Source organism: Camelina sativa, chromosome 14 (genome assembly GCF_030686135.1).
Source record: "Camelina sativa cultivar CO46 ecotype springtype chromosome 14, ASM3068613v1".
Classification (NCBI taxonomy): Eukaryota; Viridiplantae; Streptophyta; class Magnoliopsida; order Brassicales; family Brassicaceae; genus Camelina; species Camelina sativa.
Window position 1 is genome coordinate 17,947,750 of NC_141893.1, and position 16,202 is coordinate 17,963,951.

The following is a 16,202-nucleotide window of genomic DNA, read 5'->3' on the forward strand; positions in this document are numbered from 1 at the left end:
TAATTTCAAATTTTATGAATCTCTTATTATATAAAAAAAATTATAATTTTTGTATATTTTTATAATAATTTTTTTATATTATTAATATTATTTAAAACAAAATATTTTGTTTTTGTTATAATATCAAATATCTTCTACTAATTATTAACTTTTATATATGTCAAAATCTCATATTAATTCATCGATTAAATTTCAAAATCTAACTTTCTATAATAATAAGATATGGTTTACTTTTTGAAATATTGAAATGGTAAAAACAGAGGAAAAAGCCACAGCGACTCTGCTTTTAAGACACGGCAAAAAAAAGAAAAAAACAGTCAACTAACGAAACCCAATAAACAAGGATGGAAAGAGACGATTCTTTTTTTTTTTTGTTTAATGGAAAAAAAAAAACAAAACACAACAGCAAAAATTGAAGTCTACTTGTCGTCGTCGTCGTCGTCTTCCACTAATTCCGTAATTTTATCGAAGACTTTTGAAGCAAGAAGTACATTTGCAGAGTCTGTCTGTCAATAACCCTTTCTTCACGGTACTGGTATTACTCCTTTCTTTTATGTTTTTTTGGAATCTCGGTTCTCCGATTTTGAGGTAATCCCTCTTCTTCTTGGGTTTTTTTTTTTTTTTTGGGGTTTTCTTGATTTATGAAAAAAAAAAGTTTTTAAGGTGTGTTTTGCTGTTTGCAGGGTCTCTTTGTAATCTTTAAAATCAGACATCTGTCATTCTCTCCTCATGGCGAAGTTATGTTGCTTCGGTTCTTCAGACTACGATGTATGTCAATAAACTCAAATCTTTTCTATTCTCTTTTGGTGTTGTTTCTTATTTCTTCACTATAACAACAACTTATAGAAATAGCATTGACTTGCTGTTCTTCTTGAGGTATGATGATGGTTTAAGGTGATTTTTAGATAGAAATCGAACCAATTATTGTGGGGTCAACTGAGTAGATGTCAAATTTGGTCTTTTGGATGTGAGTTCTTGAATATTATGGGAAGATATGAATTTGGTGGTGTAGCTTGTGGTTGGGAGAGCGTCAACTAGTTCTGGAAAGGGAAGAAACAGCCAAGGAGGGATTAAGTTCGGTTACAGCTTAGTGAAGGGAAAAGCTAATCATCCAATGGAGGATTATCATGTGTCCAAATTCATGAAAGTAGATGGTAGCGAGCTCGGTTTGTTTGCAATCTACGACGGTCATTTGGGTGAACGTGTTCCTGCTTATCTACAGAAGCATTTGTTCTCCAATATCCTCAAAGAGGTCTCCACCATTATGTTTTCACTATTCTCTTTCGCTGCATCGTTATGGTTGATGAATCTAAAACTTTTTGTGATGATGTGTTCAGGAGCAGTTTAGGTATGACCCTCACAGATCAATAGTTGCTGCCTATGAGAAGACAGACCAAGCCATTCTGTCACATACTTCTGACTTAGGCCGTGGTGGCTCAACCGCTGTAACCGCTATTCTAATGAATGGACGACGTTTGTGGGTGGCAAATGTGGGTGATTCTCGGGCGGTTCTATCTCAACGAGGTCAGGCGATACAGATGACTGTCGATCATGAGCCACATACTGAAAGGTTGAGCATCGAGGATAGGGGAGGCTTTGTATCGAACATGCCAGGTTACTCTAAGATGATAATACCAAAACAACATCAAAATCAAGAAAAAAGGTTATCCAAAACATCAGACCCCTAAACATGTTTTTTTTTTTTTTTCGTTCTGTTCTTTCAGGAGATGTCCCTCGGGTTAACGGGCAGCTAGCAGTTTCTCGTGCTTTTGGGGACAAAAGCCTCAAAACACATCTACGGTCTGATCCAGACGTTAAAGATTCATCTATAGATGATCACACAGATGTTCTTGTTCTTGCTAGTGACGGTCTATGGAAGGTAAACAATGGTGTTCTTGTGTTCTGAAGGAATATTGGTTGGCGTTTTTGTGATTAAACGGTTTTGAAATGTGTAATGTTGTAGGTGATGGCTAACCAAGAGGCAATCGATATCGCGAGAAGAATCAAAGATCCATTGAAAGCAGCGAAAGAACTAACTACCGAAGCGCTGAGAAGAGACAGTAGAGATGATATATCTTGCATCGTCGTCAGATTAAGGTGATGAAAGATCTTTTGAAACTCACCATATAAAATAAGTTTGACGTTGAAGAGTAGTAGAAGATATTTTCACTTTGTTTTTTTTATTTTGTTTTTTTACCTCCGCTGTAAAATGGTTGATTGGTTTTCGCAATGTTTGGTAATTTGGATTGGATTGATTTGCGGTTTGTGTAAGTGGGGAATGAATCATATGAGATTTGGTGTATATAAAAAAATATTCTATCCAGATGACTACTCAAATTTGGTGGGGAGTGTATAAAATCTATGTGTGGTTCTTCTGATCTCTCTGTTCTTCTACAGTATCCTCATGTTCTCTTTTTGTTACAGATTTGTTAGTTTGTTTACATTTTAATTCAAAAGAAAAACATGTGATTTCTTATTAGAACTACTAGTTCATATGCAAAAACCATTTTGTGATTCTTCATTGGTTATTTTTTTGAAAAACATTTATTTTTATTAGACAGCTAAATAGGGGTAGACATTTCGGTTTAAATTCGGGTTCGGTTCGGTTCGGTCGGTTTTGTTAAAACTCTAACTAAACTCAACCGACGACACATAAGTTTTCATATCAATGTTAAAAATAAAATAAAAAACATAAGTACACAAAAAATAGAATGAGGTATCATCCTTCGTCAACTCAAAACCTTGTCGCAAGAAGAAAAGTTTAAGCCGTTCGGTACCAAAGAAGTGTATGTCTGTCTTCTAACTTTTCCACTTCATTAGTTCTACAAGGGTTATGATGCTATGCATTAAATTTTATGAAAAAAGGTAAAAAAGAAGAAAGATATTAAGAAAAAGTCTAAAGCTTTTCCTTTAGATTTAGTTTTATAATGTTAAGTTGTTTACCTCGTGGTTGTGGCCTTTAGATTGTTCACCTGCAAGACAAAAAAAAAAAGTATATGATAAAGCATTCATTCAATGCAAGTACTATAAGGTTCTAAAGAGATATGTTGTATCTCGTGTGTTGTTTATTATTATTACTTACCTATTTCCTCTAGATCAGAGGTCCATAAAGTGAGGTTATCTCTGAGAAGCTGCATGATAAGTGTGCTGTCCTTGTATGAATCTTCGTTAAGACTGTCCAGCTCAGCGATTGCCTCATCAAACGCCCGCTTCGCCAAATGACATGCTCTAAGTGATTCAAGACAATTTTCAAAACATTTTTAGAACTTGGATTTAGCCTATTAAGTTACTTGCTCTTAACGGGACAATACCGTTCTGGAGAATTCAAGATCTCGTAGTAGAAGACAGAAAAGTTGAGAGCTAAGCCGAGTCTTATTGGATGTGTTGAAGATAATTCCGAGCTAGCCGAAGTCGTCGCAGCCTATATTATAAAAAAAAAATAAAAAATAAAAACTTACCTTTCTTTCCTAGCAAATTAGGCTAATTTGATCAAGAGAAATGGTAAACATTACTTCATACGCCTTGAGTGATAACTCGGCAGCTTCCTCGCGATGAGCACCAGACTTAAACTCAGCCAAGTATCTGAAATAATCTCCTTTCCTAACAAAAAAAAAAAAAAAATCCAAAAAACCAATTCAAGTGTGTGTCATATATATAATCTCTTGTTTTGAGTTTAATTCAAGAAATAGATCGTAGAGACCGACATCTTGTAGTAGAAAACAGTGGATTCTCCCAAGGTTGCGGATGGGACAAGATGCTTATCGATGACAGCCAAAATATCGTAACAGATCACGGAGAGTTCATCTTCAACCTTTGTCCTGTAATCCTGAATCCTCTTTGCATTCTGTTCGTTTCCTCTCGATTCTTCTTTCTGCTCAATCGAAGAAAGGATCCTCCACGACGCTCTCCTAGAACCAATCACATTCTTGTAACCAACAGATAAAAGATTCCTCTCTTCATTTGTGAGCTCCACATCAAGAGCTGCAACTTTCTTCATTGCTTCAATCATATCTGTTTACAACAACAACAACACATGTTATAAGAATCGATACCACAACATCATACAGAAATAATTTGATTATTTTGAATCAAAGCATAAACAAACTATGAGGTTACTAGAGTCATCATCATAGTTTTACATTTAACCCCGGTAATAATATCGAATAAGATCGAAAACAAATCGATGCTAACAACACTAATAACCTCATGAGATCTTTTTAAATACAAAAGATTTCGAAGTAACCGAAATAGAATAATCAATACATGTTCCAACAGAGTAATGAAACAGAGAACAGAGTTTTTAAGGTTTACTTAAGAAATTTCAAACAAAAGTACAAAGAGCTACGGGTCATTGGGTTTTTACCATCATATCTCTCAGCTTGCTCGTTGAGTTTCGCCAAGTACACCTGCTTCTCTCTCTCTTTCTCCATAGCTTCTCTCTCTCTCGATCGAATTGAGTCTTCGGTTCTGATAAAAAAAAACTGCTGTCACGATACAAGGAAGTTTTTTTGGCGGTTTGGTTTAAGACAGGAAGAAGCAAAATCAACGGCTGAGATTAAGTCTCTGATAGTGGAAAGCCTCGAATAGTGATAACGACAGATCTCAACCGTTGGATTTAGACAAGACCTTTGATGTGCCCCATGCCTCTGTGTGTTTTTCATGAATTACACTTGTCTCCCACTCTTAAAAGTTAAAACCCTCTCCCTCGATCAGAGTCTCTTTATGTCCCGCCAATTGATAAAAAATAATAATAGTTTAATACCATAAATTAGGGTTCACGAAGCTCTTTAATTTAATCGTCCTCCTCCTCCGCTCTTCTGTATCTTTCTTCCCAAATTCCTCCAGGTGAATCTCCTTGAAAAAAAATCTCTTGGATTCATCTGTTTAATTTTACGCCTAATTTGGTTGATTCGATTACAGAATGGCCGATGAAGAAGATGCTCTCTCTCAATTCAACATATCGAAAGAGGTAAAAACAGATTCTTCAAATTTTGGGAATTTTTTCGCTTTCGATTTTGCTTCAACAAATTAAGGATTTTTGATTGAAATTGTAGGAAACGGATAAGCTAGTATCAGAGGTGATAAGATTCATACTGTTCAAGTCACACCAAACCTCAGGTTGTCCAATTAAAAGAGAAGATTTGACTCAGATTGTTACTAAGAACTATCGCCAGCGTAATCTCGCCACACACGTCATCAAACGAAGCCAAGAACAAGCTCTCTAATGTCTTTGGTTACGACTTAAAAGAGCTTCAACGCTCTCGTGCTTCTTCTAATGCTCAAACTAGGCTTCCTCCTCAGTCACAGAGTAAGATGATGATGATGATGAACCGTCTTTGATTTAGATTTGGATTAGCTTAAAAAATGTTTTTGATTTTTTTCGATCAATACAGGTTCTGTTGACTCTAAATCGTATGTGCTTGTTAGTCAATTGCCGATTGAAACGTTTAGGAAGTACGTTGTGGATGAAACCACGAGTCCTTTGACTGGCTTCACCTTTGCTGTTCTTGCCATTGTGCAACTTGCAGGTGGTAAAATCCCTGAAGGTATGCCTTCTATGTACCGTTATTACAATTCTAAGGATCATAGTTAGTGAGCAAATTAGTAGGGTTTGAAGTCACGAGTATGCTATACAGAATTTGTTTAAGAAGTTACATCTCTATGTTGAATTAGTTTTTTTAGAATCAAATCAAGAGTATATATGTATGACAAGACTTGATTTAAGAATTTTTATTCGTTGGTGTCTTTCCACTTACCTTTACGCTTTTCTCAACATTTTTAGAAACCCTTTGGCATCATTTGAAGCGAATGGGACTGCATGAAGGTGATGAGCATAATCCTGTGTTTGGAAACAATAAGCAGACCCTGGAGACTAACCAAACAGATTGGTGCTAGAAAGTCTTTAACTTATGTACTTTGTAAGATTGCCTTTGATTATTCAATGTATGTGAAGCTAGTTGAGGAAACAAGTTTTGGCAAAGATCAGTTCTGATGTAATATTGACAAAAAAAAATATGAATTGACTTTATAATCTTGCCATCTGATGACATATACACTTCTACTACAAAATGTTCAGCTATGAATTAAGCCCTCTCCAAAGTTGTTGGTCTAGAGGAACTGCTGATTATACAGGAAAGAGGCAAAACTTTTCCTGAAAAGCTGTAACAGACGGCTGATGCAGCCAAAAACATTTTAGCTGACCACATTTGCTATATTATAGAATTTTTCGAAGTCACTGAGAAGCTGAACTCCCTCTGTTTGATGAGCTTGAATCTCCAATTGAGACAGTGGCCAGAGACTTGGAGGCCCATGCTCTGGCGTTCATGGCTCCTCCCTGCAGATTGCTCCTCCTGTGCATGCATAATTGTACAGCTCGGCTCAGAAACCCAACAGTATGTTCTAGCAGGCTTTCAAGTCTCATGTTCTGAGCAATCCGTCCCCAAGTGAATTTCATAAACACAACGAGTGTAGGGTATAACAAGTGGATCAATCTCAACAGGACAAATACAATGGCAAGAGCCAGATAGGTCTCTTGTCGAAGCATATTCTCAGGTGATCTTGCCCATGTAAAGGGGCAGTTTTCTGGCTCAGTGTTGTTTTCGTTCTCGAGATGAGGAACTAATACGCTTCTCTCAAGAGAAGTTTTATCCAGCGTTTCGATACCTACAATCTCATAACATGACTTGTTAGTTCCACTGATTGAGCATCATAAACAACTAATATCAGTATACAGAACCAACTCCTATGTATCTAATCGCCTAACCTCATCACGGAAAAACACTACTATCCACATCAAGGTAAACACAGAAGAGAGAGAGAATACAGATATGAAAAGCTACGGCCTACGAGAACATCTCTTAGCACAAAACACCTTACCGGTAACATCACTGTAGAAAGCAACAAGAGAATCAAGCATTCTGGTTCCTCGATACCGTGCCCGCATAGTCGAATTCAAAAGTAAGAGCGTGGGGAACCCATGAACTCCATACTTGGAAAGGGTGCTGCACCACAACAAGTGGTCAAAAAGCTCATTATTTACAAGAATTCATTTCAAGGGCTAGCTTAAAGATTGCCACTATCAACTGACCTCGGCTTAACGGAGGATTCCTTAATCGCAAAATGAGGAATAGAGGAGAAAAGAGAAGAGATAACATCGAAGCTCGGTCTAAATGACCTTGAGAAAGGACACCACGATGCATAGAAGAGCAAAGCCACATAGTCACACTTGTTCTTATGGATCATATCCAAAGCTATTTGCAACCAACGCTCATCACCCTTGACAAATAAACACCACACACAAGCAAAAGTATCCAAATTTAAAAACAAAAAGACAGATTCTTTCGATATGGAATCGATTCCAATAAAGCAGAAACCCTAGAAATTGAAATCCGAGGCTCCGAATTTGAATTACCTCGGTGACAACAACAAAATGAGGACGGTGGGCTGATTCAACACCAGAAACAGGACAAGTCTGATCTCGAAACCCAAAGATGTAATCTTTAGCAAACCTCGTAGCACAAAACGGAACCCTAACGGTGAAATCGTCGACGGCGGCGAACGTTAGATTCGAAAACATCAAGCCCAATAGCAACAACAAGATCCCCTTCTCCATTAAACAATACCCAGAAGCTCTCTCTCTCTCTCTCTCTCTCTCTCTCTCTTCTCTTCTCTCCCCCCAACAGAAGAAATTCACAGAACACAGAATTAGAAATGGTGCAGATTTGTTTGTTGTTGCCGACAAATTAGAAACAGGTTGATATATACCTCGGGGGATTGAGGAATGAGATTTGTATGCAACGTTAATGGATTTGTGATTAGTGGGGAGATAATGAAAGGATATCAATGGGAAGATGAGGAGGGAGAAGAAGAAGCGGTTGTGGTTGCTGCTGGTCACTCTGGGTATATTTGCTCTTAGGAGGAACAAAGCCAAAGCTTTTTTTTTTTTCTTACAAAATTGTCAATTGATAAAAAAAAGGGCAAATGTCATCAAAACTCACTTTCTCCTAGAGTATTGTCACAAAAACTCACTTTCCATTCATGGTATACTTTCCCAAGTTTTTTACTTATGTGTCCACTTTCCTTTTATATTTTTGCCCTTATTAACAACTTAGCTCTCTTTCTCTCCTTCTTTTCTCTCTTTTTCCCTTCTTTGTTAACACTTTAACAAAGTAAAATATATTTATTTGTTATTATAAAACAAATTTTCTATTTATTTATATAAAATATGTTATGATTATATATTTTCTACATTTTAAGATACATATTGCTATATTTTTTATGAATTTTTAGATTATACAGTATCCATCAGTCGTTGAACATTTGTTCAATTATAAGTGGATAATCAATTGCAGTATTGTTAATAGATAGTTACTTGTGTTTATTCATACAAAATATACATACATAAATTTGGTTAGATCTTTATCCATAGCATATTATCCATAACACAACATAGACCAAATAAGTACAAAACCCTTTAATTCTAAATTTTAAATCCTAGAACATAAACCCTTAAACCTAAAACCAAAACTATTCACTTTAAAAAAAAACAAAGTTTAGTGGATAGAAAAACTGTGGATAGGTCTCCATGGATTTACAAAGCATATCTAGACATTAAGCTGAAGAATAACAGTTGAATGGTGGCTATGGATGTGATCATGTGGATATTTTTTTGTGGATACCAATGTAGACAGACCAAAGAATCATCATACAACATCCACACAATTAAATCCATAGACACCATGAGCTCCTTGCTTCATATTTTGTGTTGGTCCAGAAACATATACACTCATAAGTGGTTAATAAACAAAATAAAAATTAACAACATTGATTTATTTAGAGCATTGAATATCAATCATGTGGATTAGTAGTTATGGATACTTATCTTATAATATCTTGCTCATTCTTTACATGAGCAGAAATTTGTCCAAGATAAATTAGCCACATAGATTTCTTTTAGCTAAATGTTTTTGTACTATTTTTCAGCTAGAAGGATTTCTTTTAGGGTTTAGGGTTTAGGGTTTAGGGTTTAGGGTTTTGGGTTTAGGGTTTAGGGTTTAGGGTTTATACCCTAAATATTAAATCCTAACACCACATAGACATTAAATCCATATAAGCCCAAAAACGTAAACCTTATACCCTAAATCTTAAATCTTAAATCCTAAACCCTAAACCATACACCTTGAACCCTAAATCCTAAACCATGAATTAAAAATATAGACACATCATCCACATACCTAAACCTAAACTTTTAACCTTAACCCCTAAATCCTACACCTTGAACCTTAGACAATACAACTTGAACTCAAAACATAGACATTGAATCTATATACCATCTAAAGTCTAAACCCCAAACTATGGTGATGTTTGAACATGCAACAAACTTGTCAATAAATTTCATCTGGATTGCTTGTCCACGTGGTCAGAGTTTGGTGGATAAGCTTAGAGATTAATAATGACCATGTTTGTTGTGTAGTATGCTTCTAGTGACACTTCTAAGTTCTAATATCTCTAATTCTAGATTAAAAATAGTACAAAAATATTTGGCTAAAAGACATCTAAGTGGCTAAACTATAGTGATATTTGAACATGCAACAAACTTGTCAATAAATCTCATCTGGATTGCTTGTCCACGTGGTCAGAATTTGGTGGATAGGCTTTGAGATTAATAATGACCATGTTTATTGTGTAGTATGCTTCTAGTGACACTTCTAAGTTCTAATATACCTACTTCTAGCTGAAAAATAGTACATAAATTTGTTTATTCTCTCCTTCTTTGTACTTATTTGGTCTATGTTGTGTTATGGATAATATGCTATGGATAAAGATCTAACCAAATTTATGTATGTATATTTTGTATGAATAAACACAAGTAACTATCTATTAACAATACTGCAATTGATTATCCACTTCTAATTGAACAAATGTTCAACGACTGATGGATACTGTATAATCTAAAAATTCATAAAAAATATAGCAATATGTATCTTAAAATGTAGAAAATATATAATCATAACATATTTTATATAAATAAATAGAAAATTTGTTTTATGATAACAAATAAATATATTTTACTTTGTTAAAGTGTTAACAACAAAAAAGAAGAGAAAAAGAGAAAAAAGAAGGAGAGAAAGAGAGGTAAGTTGTTAGTAAAGGCAAAAATGTAAAAGGAAAGTGGACACATAAGCAAAAAACTTGGGAAAGTATACCATGAATGGAAAATGAGTTTTTGTGACACAACTCACACCCAAAGTGGGTTTTTATGATATTTACCCTAAAAAAATTAGAGAAAGAAAAAAAAAATTAAACCGGATTTTTTCTTATTCTTATGTAAGCCGGATTATGATCTCGATTTCGCCACGTCAAGAATTGAGGAGACTCTCTTGATCCAATGGCTAGGAATGAAGGTTGAGTTGTTATTGGGAGCCTCTTTTTTTCGGTAGAGACTCTCTTGGAAGCCAAAACATGCGAGTGATAGTGTTACGCATCATATGGACGAGATAGCTGACTTGCACAGTTGCACTTGAATACCTCGTGGATCAAACTCAAACTCACAAGTTGAATACCAGGTAGACTGGTTTTTTTAATTAACTGGTTCACCCCTCCAGCTAAATTTTACTTAAACCTATACTACATCATAAATAGATTCTTCATTAAACCTACACTACATCATAAAGTACAAACTTCACATTGAATTAAGAAAACAAAAATAAGAAGATATCAACTACGTAACTGTAGCGCGGGTAATCACGTGATCAGTACAATAAAACAGCAAGACACATACACTAATCTCGTATTTGTATTTGATTTGACAAAATACTCAAAACATAATCTTGTAAATGTGAACTCGACCGAACAGTTTTAGCTGAGTATAAATAATATTAATTAAAATTTTGACCACCAAATTTGGTCTGGTTCAAGTGGTTGGAGTCTAACGCTTTATATACCAAATTTAACTTGGGACCAGGTTTCGAATCTTCGAAGCTAGGGAAATGAGGTAATACAGATTACCTTTTTCACTTAGATTATTAATATCAAATCATTTCCAGTTTAATTACATAAAAAATCTAAAGATTTTAAATTTATTTTCATAATGGTCTATATCAACGTTCTTAATTAACCAACTTTTTTAATTCCTCAGATCAATTTATACTCCCTATTTTTTCAATTATAAGATCATCTCCAACCATGGTTCTAAGTTTGGAGGTTCTATTTATTTTATAATTAAAAAAAATACAAAAATAAAATTTTAGATAGTTCTAAATTTGAGATAAACCATTGAAGGTTCTAAAAATTTCAAATTTTAAAAAATTGTGTATAAGACTTGACTATCATTACTTGACACACACTCTCCAACACTTGCTTACTCTTTGCCATTTATGCATTCCAAGACTTGCATCTCACAGCTTCATCTCATAGCTTGACTCTCCAACATTTGCATTTGCAGCCTGAAAATGAAACAAGCATTGATCAATATTGAACCGATTCAAGAAAAACAAATACATGTCAAAGCTGCTACTATCAAGGCAAGAGAGATCACAAATACATTGCATTGTTCATTAATGAACTAATATATTTATTCTAATTTACTTAAATTCCAAAACAAACTAAGACCTTGAATGGTGATGATGATAGTAATTTTGCAATAATGTGTTTTCTATATGCAATAAATCATATGTTTTTTTTCTGCATCATTGTATTTTTTATCTTTTAATAAAAATTTATAATCATTATTTTACTATTTAAAAAATAATTATTATACATAAAAACCAAAAACTAATCAAGTTACCATTCAAGATTTTGCAAAATCTAAAATCTACACCAAAAATCAAAAATAAAAAAAATCAAAAACCAAAATCCAAAAGCTAAAAACCAAAACTTAAAAACTAGTTATAAACCAGCAGTCATTCATGGTAACTTGGGGGATTTTTATAAGGTAAAATAAACTAATAAGTATTTAGATTAATACTAAAGGTTTGTAGAAATGGTAAAACAGAGATGAAATTTTTTCATTCCCATTTTGGCAATCACCTCAACGAAACCGTGATTCAGCAATTTCGGACCTTCAACCTAATAAGAACAAATTTTAACCAAAAACCCTTAATTTATAACAAATAAAAAACTGTTATAACAGGAGGGTTAGAGAATTGTTCTCTTGTATTATTCCTCTGTTCCATATGATATAACATATATATATATAGATACATATTAGGGTTTACAAGTCCACTAATGGGCCAATGAGCATTCATACTATAATAGATATATTCATAACACTCCCCCTTGGATCACCATTATAAAAATGTAGTTCCAAATGCACATGTGAGATGCTGCTTCATCAAAAACCTTACCAGGAAAACCCAGTGGGAAAAACCATGGTTAAGGGAAAAAGAATGCAGCGCGCTTTTACTCCCCCTCTTGAGTACATCACTTGAAATCTTTGAGATGACCAAACCAATATGATGAAGTAGCTTCTTGAAAGTAGTGGTTGGAAACGCCTTGGTAAATGGTTCGCCAAATCTTCACTTAACAAATTTGTAGGACATGTATATCACCGTACATCACCATTCTTCTGCAAGATATTGGTCTCTTAAATGACTCAACTTGATCATTATCTTCATCTCTCACAATCTCATCAATGTATGTCAAAGACTTTGAAGATGATAGTCTTTCACCATTGGAATCATATTATTCCTTTTCAGGTGTTTATCTTCCGCGTATTTTTTTGCTTTCACGCACATAATCATATTTCTTCCCCTGAAAGCATCATCTTCAGATTATGAATTATGATCATATATATCATCTTTTCTGAAATGTTATAAACAGTGCTTTCAGGTACAAACTCATATGATCATCATATATTCTCCTGGGTCATTGAACTTCAAGTCATTTGAACCCTTTTCATATAGAAGATCTATTTGAACTTTAAGCCAAAATTTCTTTTACATACAATTTTTCAAACAATCATCTTATACATAGGAGTTATTCATAATCTCCTTGTAAAACTTTCTCTTTCTACTCTTCTTATTAGTATGATACTACAACACCATTTTCTATGTAAGATAATGTAAGCATCTTGAGATAACATCTCATTCATCATATGTCAAATCTATAACCTCAAGAAATTTCATGAAAGATCTGATCTTATACAATCCGGTTTCTCCATCTTTCAGGAGTAATATTTCATCACTGATTGTTGCTACCGGAGATCAGATAATATTTTCATCATCAACATATTTTGCACTTGTTCTTGTACCTTCCTTTTAACAAGAACCACTTGTAAGTGCTGAAAAGATAAGATGCACATATATTTTTTCTTTGAACAAGGTTCAGCAAATGCCAACATCCTCAAACTTTGTTGAAAATATTTCTTGAACACATTTACAACTAGTGTTCAATCTTGGATTTACACAACCATAAGATCCTCTCTTAGCTTGTTCCCGATTTATTTTCAACCCACTATGAGATCTCTAAGATCAACAATGATCTACACATGATTCTCTCATAGAGATAAACTCTCACCCTTTTCTCTCCAAAGGTGTCAAAAAAGCATCAAGACTTTTTCTTGCTTTTACAATATTCTCCAGAACTATAAAGTATTGCTTCTAGCAATATAATTATTTTAAGGGAAAATTTTATAGTTTGAAAACCTTCTAAATAGACTAAATCAAGTCTTGCCTTATTTTCAAACTCATAAGGGATCTACATAGTTGCTTCCACCATATGAGAGTGCATTTCTCATAATAATCCCCTTATGTCCCACTTATTTTACACTTTCAAGTGTAAGGATTACAAACCCAAATATTATCTCTTTAAGAGACTGAACTATCTCAAATAGTTACTTCTTTCAATGACTAACCAATCATTCTTTGTGTACACTTTCCAATAAAACTTTCTATTAACCGCGTTTTATGATCCTCGATTTTCATCAATACAATTATCAACTGCAACAATGCATGCAAACATATTATGACGTCGATTTGCTTATTGGTTCCTTTTCATTCTAGACATGACTCAACTTGTTGAGATTTCCTTTCATTATGATTCTCAGGTACCTGTATCTCTTTCTTACTCATGTCTACATCTCTTCAAGAAATTTGCCATAACTCTTTGCTTCCTAGGTGCCATATTAAATTATGCTCCTTTTGATATCATTGCACTGATGAAACCGAGCCAGTTGAATGACAGCTCGGTTAATGAAGCCGTTGCAAGTTGCAACACCTGCAAAAGTATAAAGGTTACTCCAAGATACTTTATCGAGTCTGTTTCTTAATTCATATTCTTTACGTTTAATTCATCCCTGCATATTTACATGTTGGTACGAATCTATATGAAAAGTCAACGAACGTACCTCTTGACTAGCCGGCTTGCCCAATTCGTTTGTAGGATGTTGTGGACCGAACATGCGTAGAGATGAACAACATAGACGTTGGTAAAATTAGATCAACAACATGTTTTAAAATTAAAATTAAACCAGACTTAAAGTCTAAGAAAATGAACAGAATAAAAATTTAAATTAGCCAATTTCAATCAAAATGATCAAAACAAAAACGACTACAATTGGACACTAGCTTGCACGTACTCTAACTGTAATTTATTTCAAATGCGGTTGTAATCAGTGTCTCGTTGACTCAACTACTTTACCAGAGCCCTCCTCAGTCCTCAGTCCTCAGTCCTCAGTCCTCAGTCCTCAGTCCTCACTATTTGTGCAAGGGTCTATAGAAACTAGAGATTTGAGTCAGTTTAGTTTGAAATATCCTTATACAACTTGGTTAACTTGGTCAAGGTCCATTGACTTTACATTTTTTTAAAAATTTGACAGTCCAGATACTTGATTTTGATAACTTGGAAAGTACTAAATTTATTAAATTTTTAGGACTTGAATATACTGATTATCATATCCATTGACTCGGTTAATTCCGCATAAATTTGAACCTACACTATAACCTCTATAAGTTAATGTTGATAAATATTTAATAACTCTTATAAAATCAGAGGTTGAACCTACATAATAAGTTTTACTCGATTAACTTGAAAATTCCATCAACTCTACAAATTTGGTAATTCCATACAGTGATAATAAATACTCTAAAATAACACTAAAAAGGTTTTACAATGATTAATGCTATTCCATAGGACTTGACTTTGCTATTTTCTTTTGTAAATTCTAACTTGGCATATCCGCTAATGTTTTAATGTTTGGAGTCGATCGAGTTTTTACATTTTCTCTCGTGAACTAATAATGGGTTACATTTAGTGGGTTATGTTTTACCTTTTACGTATAGTATCAAGGGAACACGTTAAATTTAGTTTACCGAATATAAATTAATTAATGACAAATTTTAACAATATTTTCAACTTTCTAACCAATAATAATAATTTATTTATCAACAACTAAGCATCATTTGAAAAATTCCATATACTAATTATTTGAAATATATATATATATATATATATATATATATTAATTATCATAAAATCCAACAATAAGAATTACTAAATTACTAAAATTGGTCTATAGTACAATAGCCATATGGGCAAATATTGTATGCCAGCGGAGTTGCCATAGGCCATTTTGTAGTTCATATCTTAATTCCAAGTCCCATGTCTATAGACTACGACTAAGTTGAATAAAAAATTAAAACGTTATTATATACATATATAGAAGTAATTAAATTTTTGAGCAAATCTAATAGGTATGTTCATAATAGTAGTCATAGTTGATCAGCAAAATAGAGCATACAATTAAATATGTTTTTAATTCTGGTCATTCTTATGATATATAGCTTTTGGGAAGATTATAATTTCAGTACTAATGACAATAACTAAAAGAAATTGACTCTTCATTAGTATGAATATGTTGAATTGTGGAGACCCGATATAGTATTTGACTAGGCGAAAGATAAGTATACCTTGCAATATAACTTTGCAAAGCAATTCACTCAGCGATCATATACATGTTCTATAAAAGCAAACTTATCACTAAACTTTGAATGGTAGCCTACAATTTAATTATTACTTTTCTCTTATTGGTATGTCAAATCTAGTGTTTACAAAACTAGAGGTGTTGACCGTTAGAGAGAATTAAACAGCTTACATGCATACAAACAATAAGCCCAAGAATAATAATATTGCATCTTCCATTAATAATAACAAAATAGTAAATTCAACATTAGCTTTCATACCATTACCCAAATCCGAAATTTCAT

At 33.7% G+C, this 16,202-nt stretch overlaps 3 protein-coding genes and 1 pseudogene across 7 annotated transcripts; 2 read left to right on the forward strand and 2 right to left on the reverse strand.

The window, feature by feature from the left end:
• The first annotated feature begins 282 nt into the window (after positions 1-282).
• On the forward strand, positions 283-2,323 carry LOC104742019 (putative protein phosphatase 2C 10). Of its 3 annotated transcripts, none has more exons than XM_010462978.3 (6): positions 283-588; positions 684-768; positions 1,013-1,252; positions 1,338-1,614; positions 1,725-1,879; positions 1,964-2,323. In XM_010462978.3, the coding sequence occupies exons 2-6, from the start codon at positions 730-732 to the stop codon at positions 2,099-2,101; spliced, it is 849 nt and encodes a 282-aa protein (XP_010461280.2). In that variant the 5' UTR covers positions 283-588; positions 684-729; the 3' UTR covers positions 2,102-2,323. The 3 variants fall into 3 exon arrangements, with proteins under 3 accessions (XP_010461280.2, XP_010461281.2, XP_087341670.1); XM_010462979.3 differs by having other exon boundaries at positions 316-529; XM_087485544.1 differs by lacking the exon at positions 283-588 and having other exon boundaries at positions 610-768.
• A 205-nt stretch (positions 2,324-2,528) lies between these two features.
• LOC104742020 (14-3-3-like protein GF14 omicron) lies at positions 2,529-4,528 on the reverse strand. Of its 2 annotated transcripts, XM_087485545.1 has the most exons (7): positions 4,364-4,528; positions 3,705-4,011; positions 3,513-3,600; positions 3,312-3,421; positions 3,083-3,228; positions 2,944-2,972; positions 2,529-2,822 (listed from the first exon to the last, which is right to left on the reverse strand). In XM_087485545.1, exons 1-7 carry the CDS (start codon positions 4,428-4,430, stop codon positions 2,817-2,819), a joined length of 753 nt encoding a protein of 250 aa, XP_087341671.1. In that variant the 5' UTR covers positions 4,431-4,528; the 3' UTR covers positions 2,529-2,816. The 2 variants fall into 2 exon arrangements, with proteins under 2 accessions (XP_087341671.1, XP_087341673.1); XM_087485547.1 differs by lacking the exons at positions 2,529-2,822; positions 2,944-2,972 and having other exon boundaries at positions 3,075-3,228.
• A 240-nt stretch (positions 4,529-4,768) lies between these two features.
• On the forward strand, positions 4,769-6,031 carry LOC104742022 (uncharacterized; annotated as a pseudogene). The gene is made up of 5 exons (XR_015580625.1): positions 4,769-4,845; positions 4,921-4,969; positions 5,055-5,308; positions 5,394-5,546; positions 5,783-6,031. The product of XR_015580625.1 is annotated as an uncharacterized LOC104742022 (transcript).
• LOC104742021 (5'-adenylylsulfate reductase-like 4) lies at positions 6,000-7,988 on the reverse strand. The gene is made up of 4 exons (XM_010462982.3): positions 7,412-7,988; positions 7,088-7,275; positions 6,877-7,001; positions 6,000-6,663 (listed from the first exon to the last, which is right to left on the reverse strand). Exons 1-4 carry the CDS (start codon positions 7,610-7,612, stop codon positions 6,233-6,235), a joined length of 945 nt encoding a protein of 314 aa, XP_010461284.2. The 5' UTR covers positions 7,613-7,988; the 3' UTR covers positions 6,000-6,232.
• Between the last annotated feature and the right edge of the window lie 8,214 nt (positions 7,989-16,202).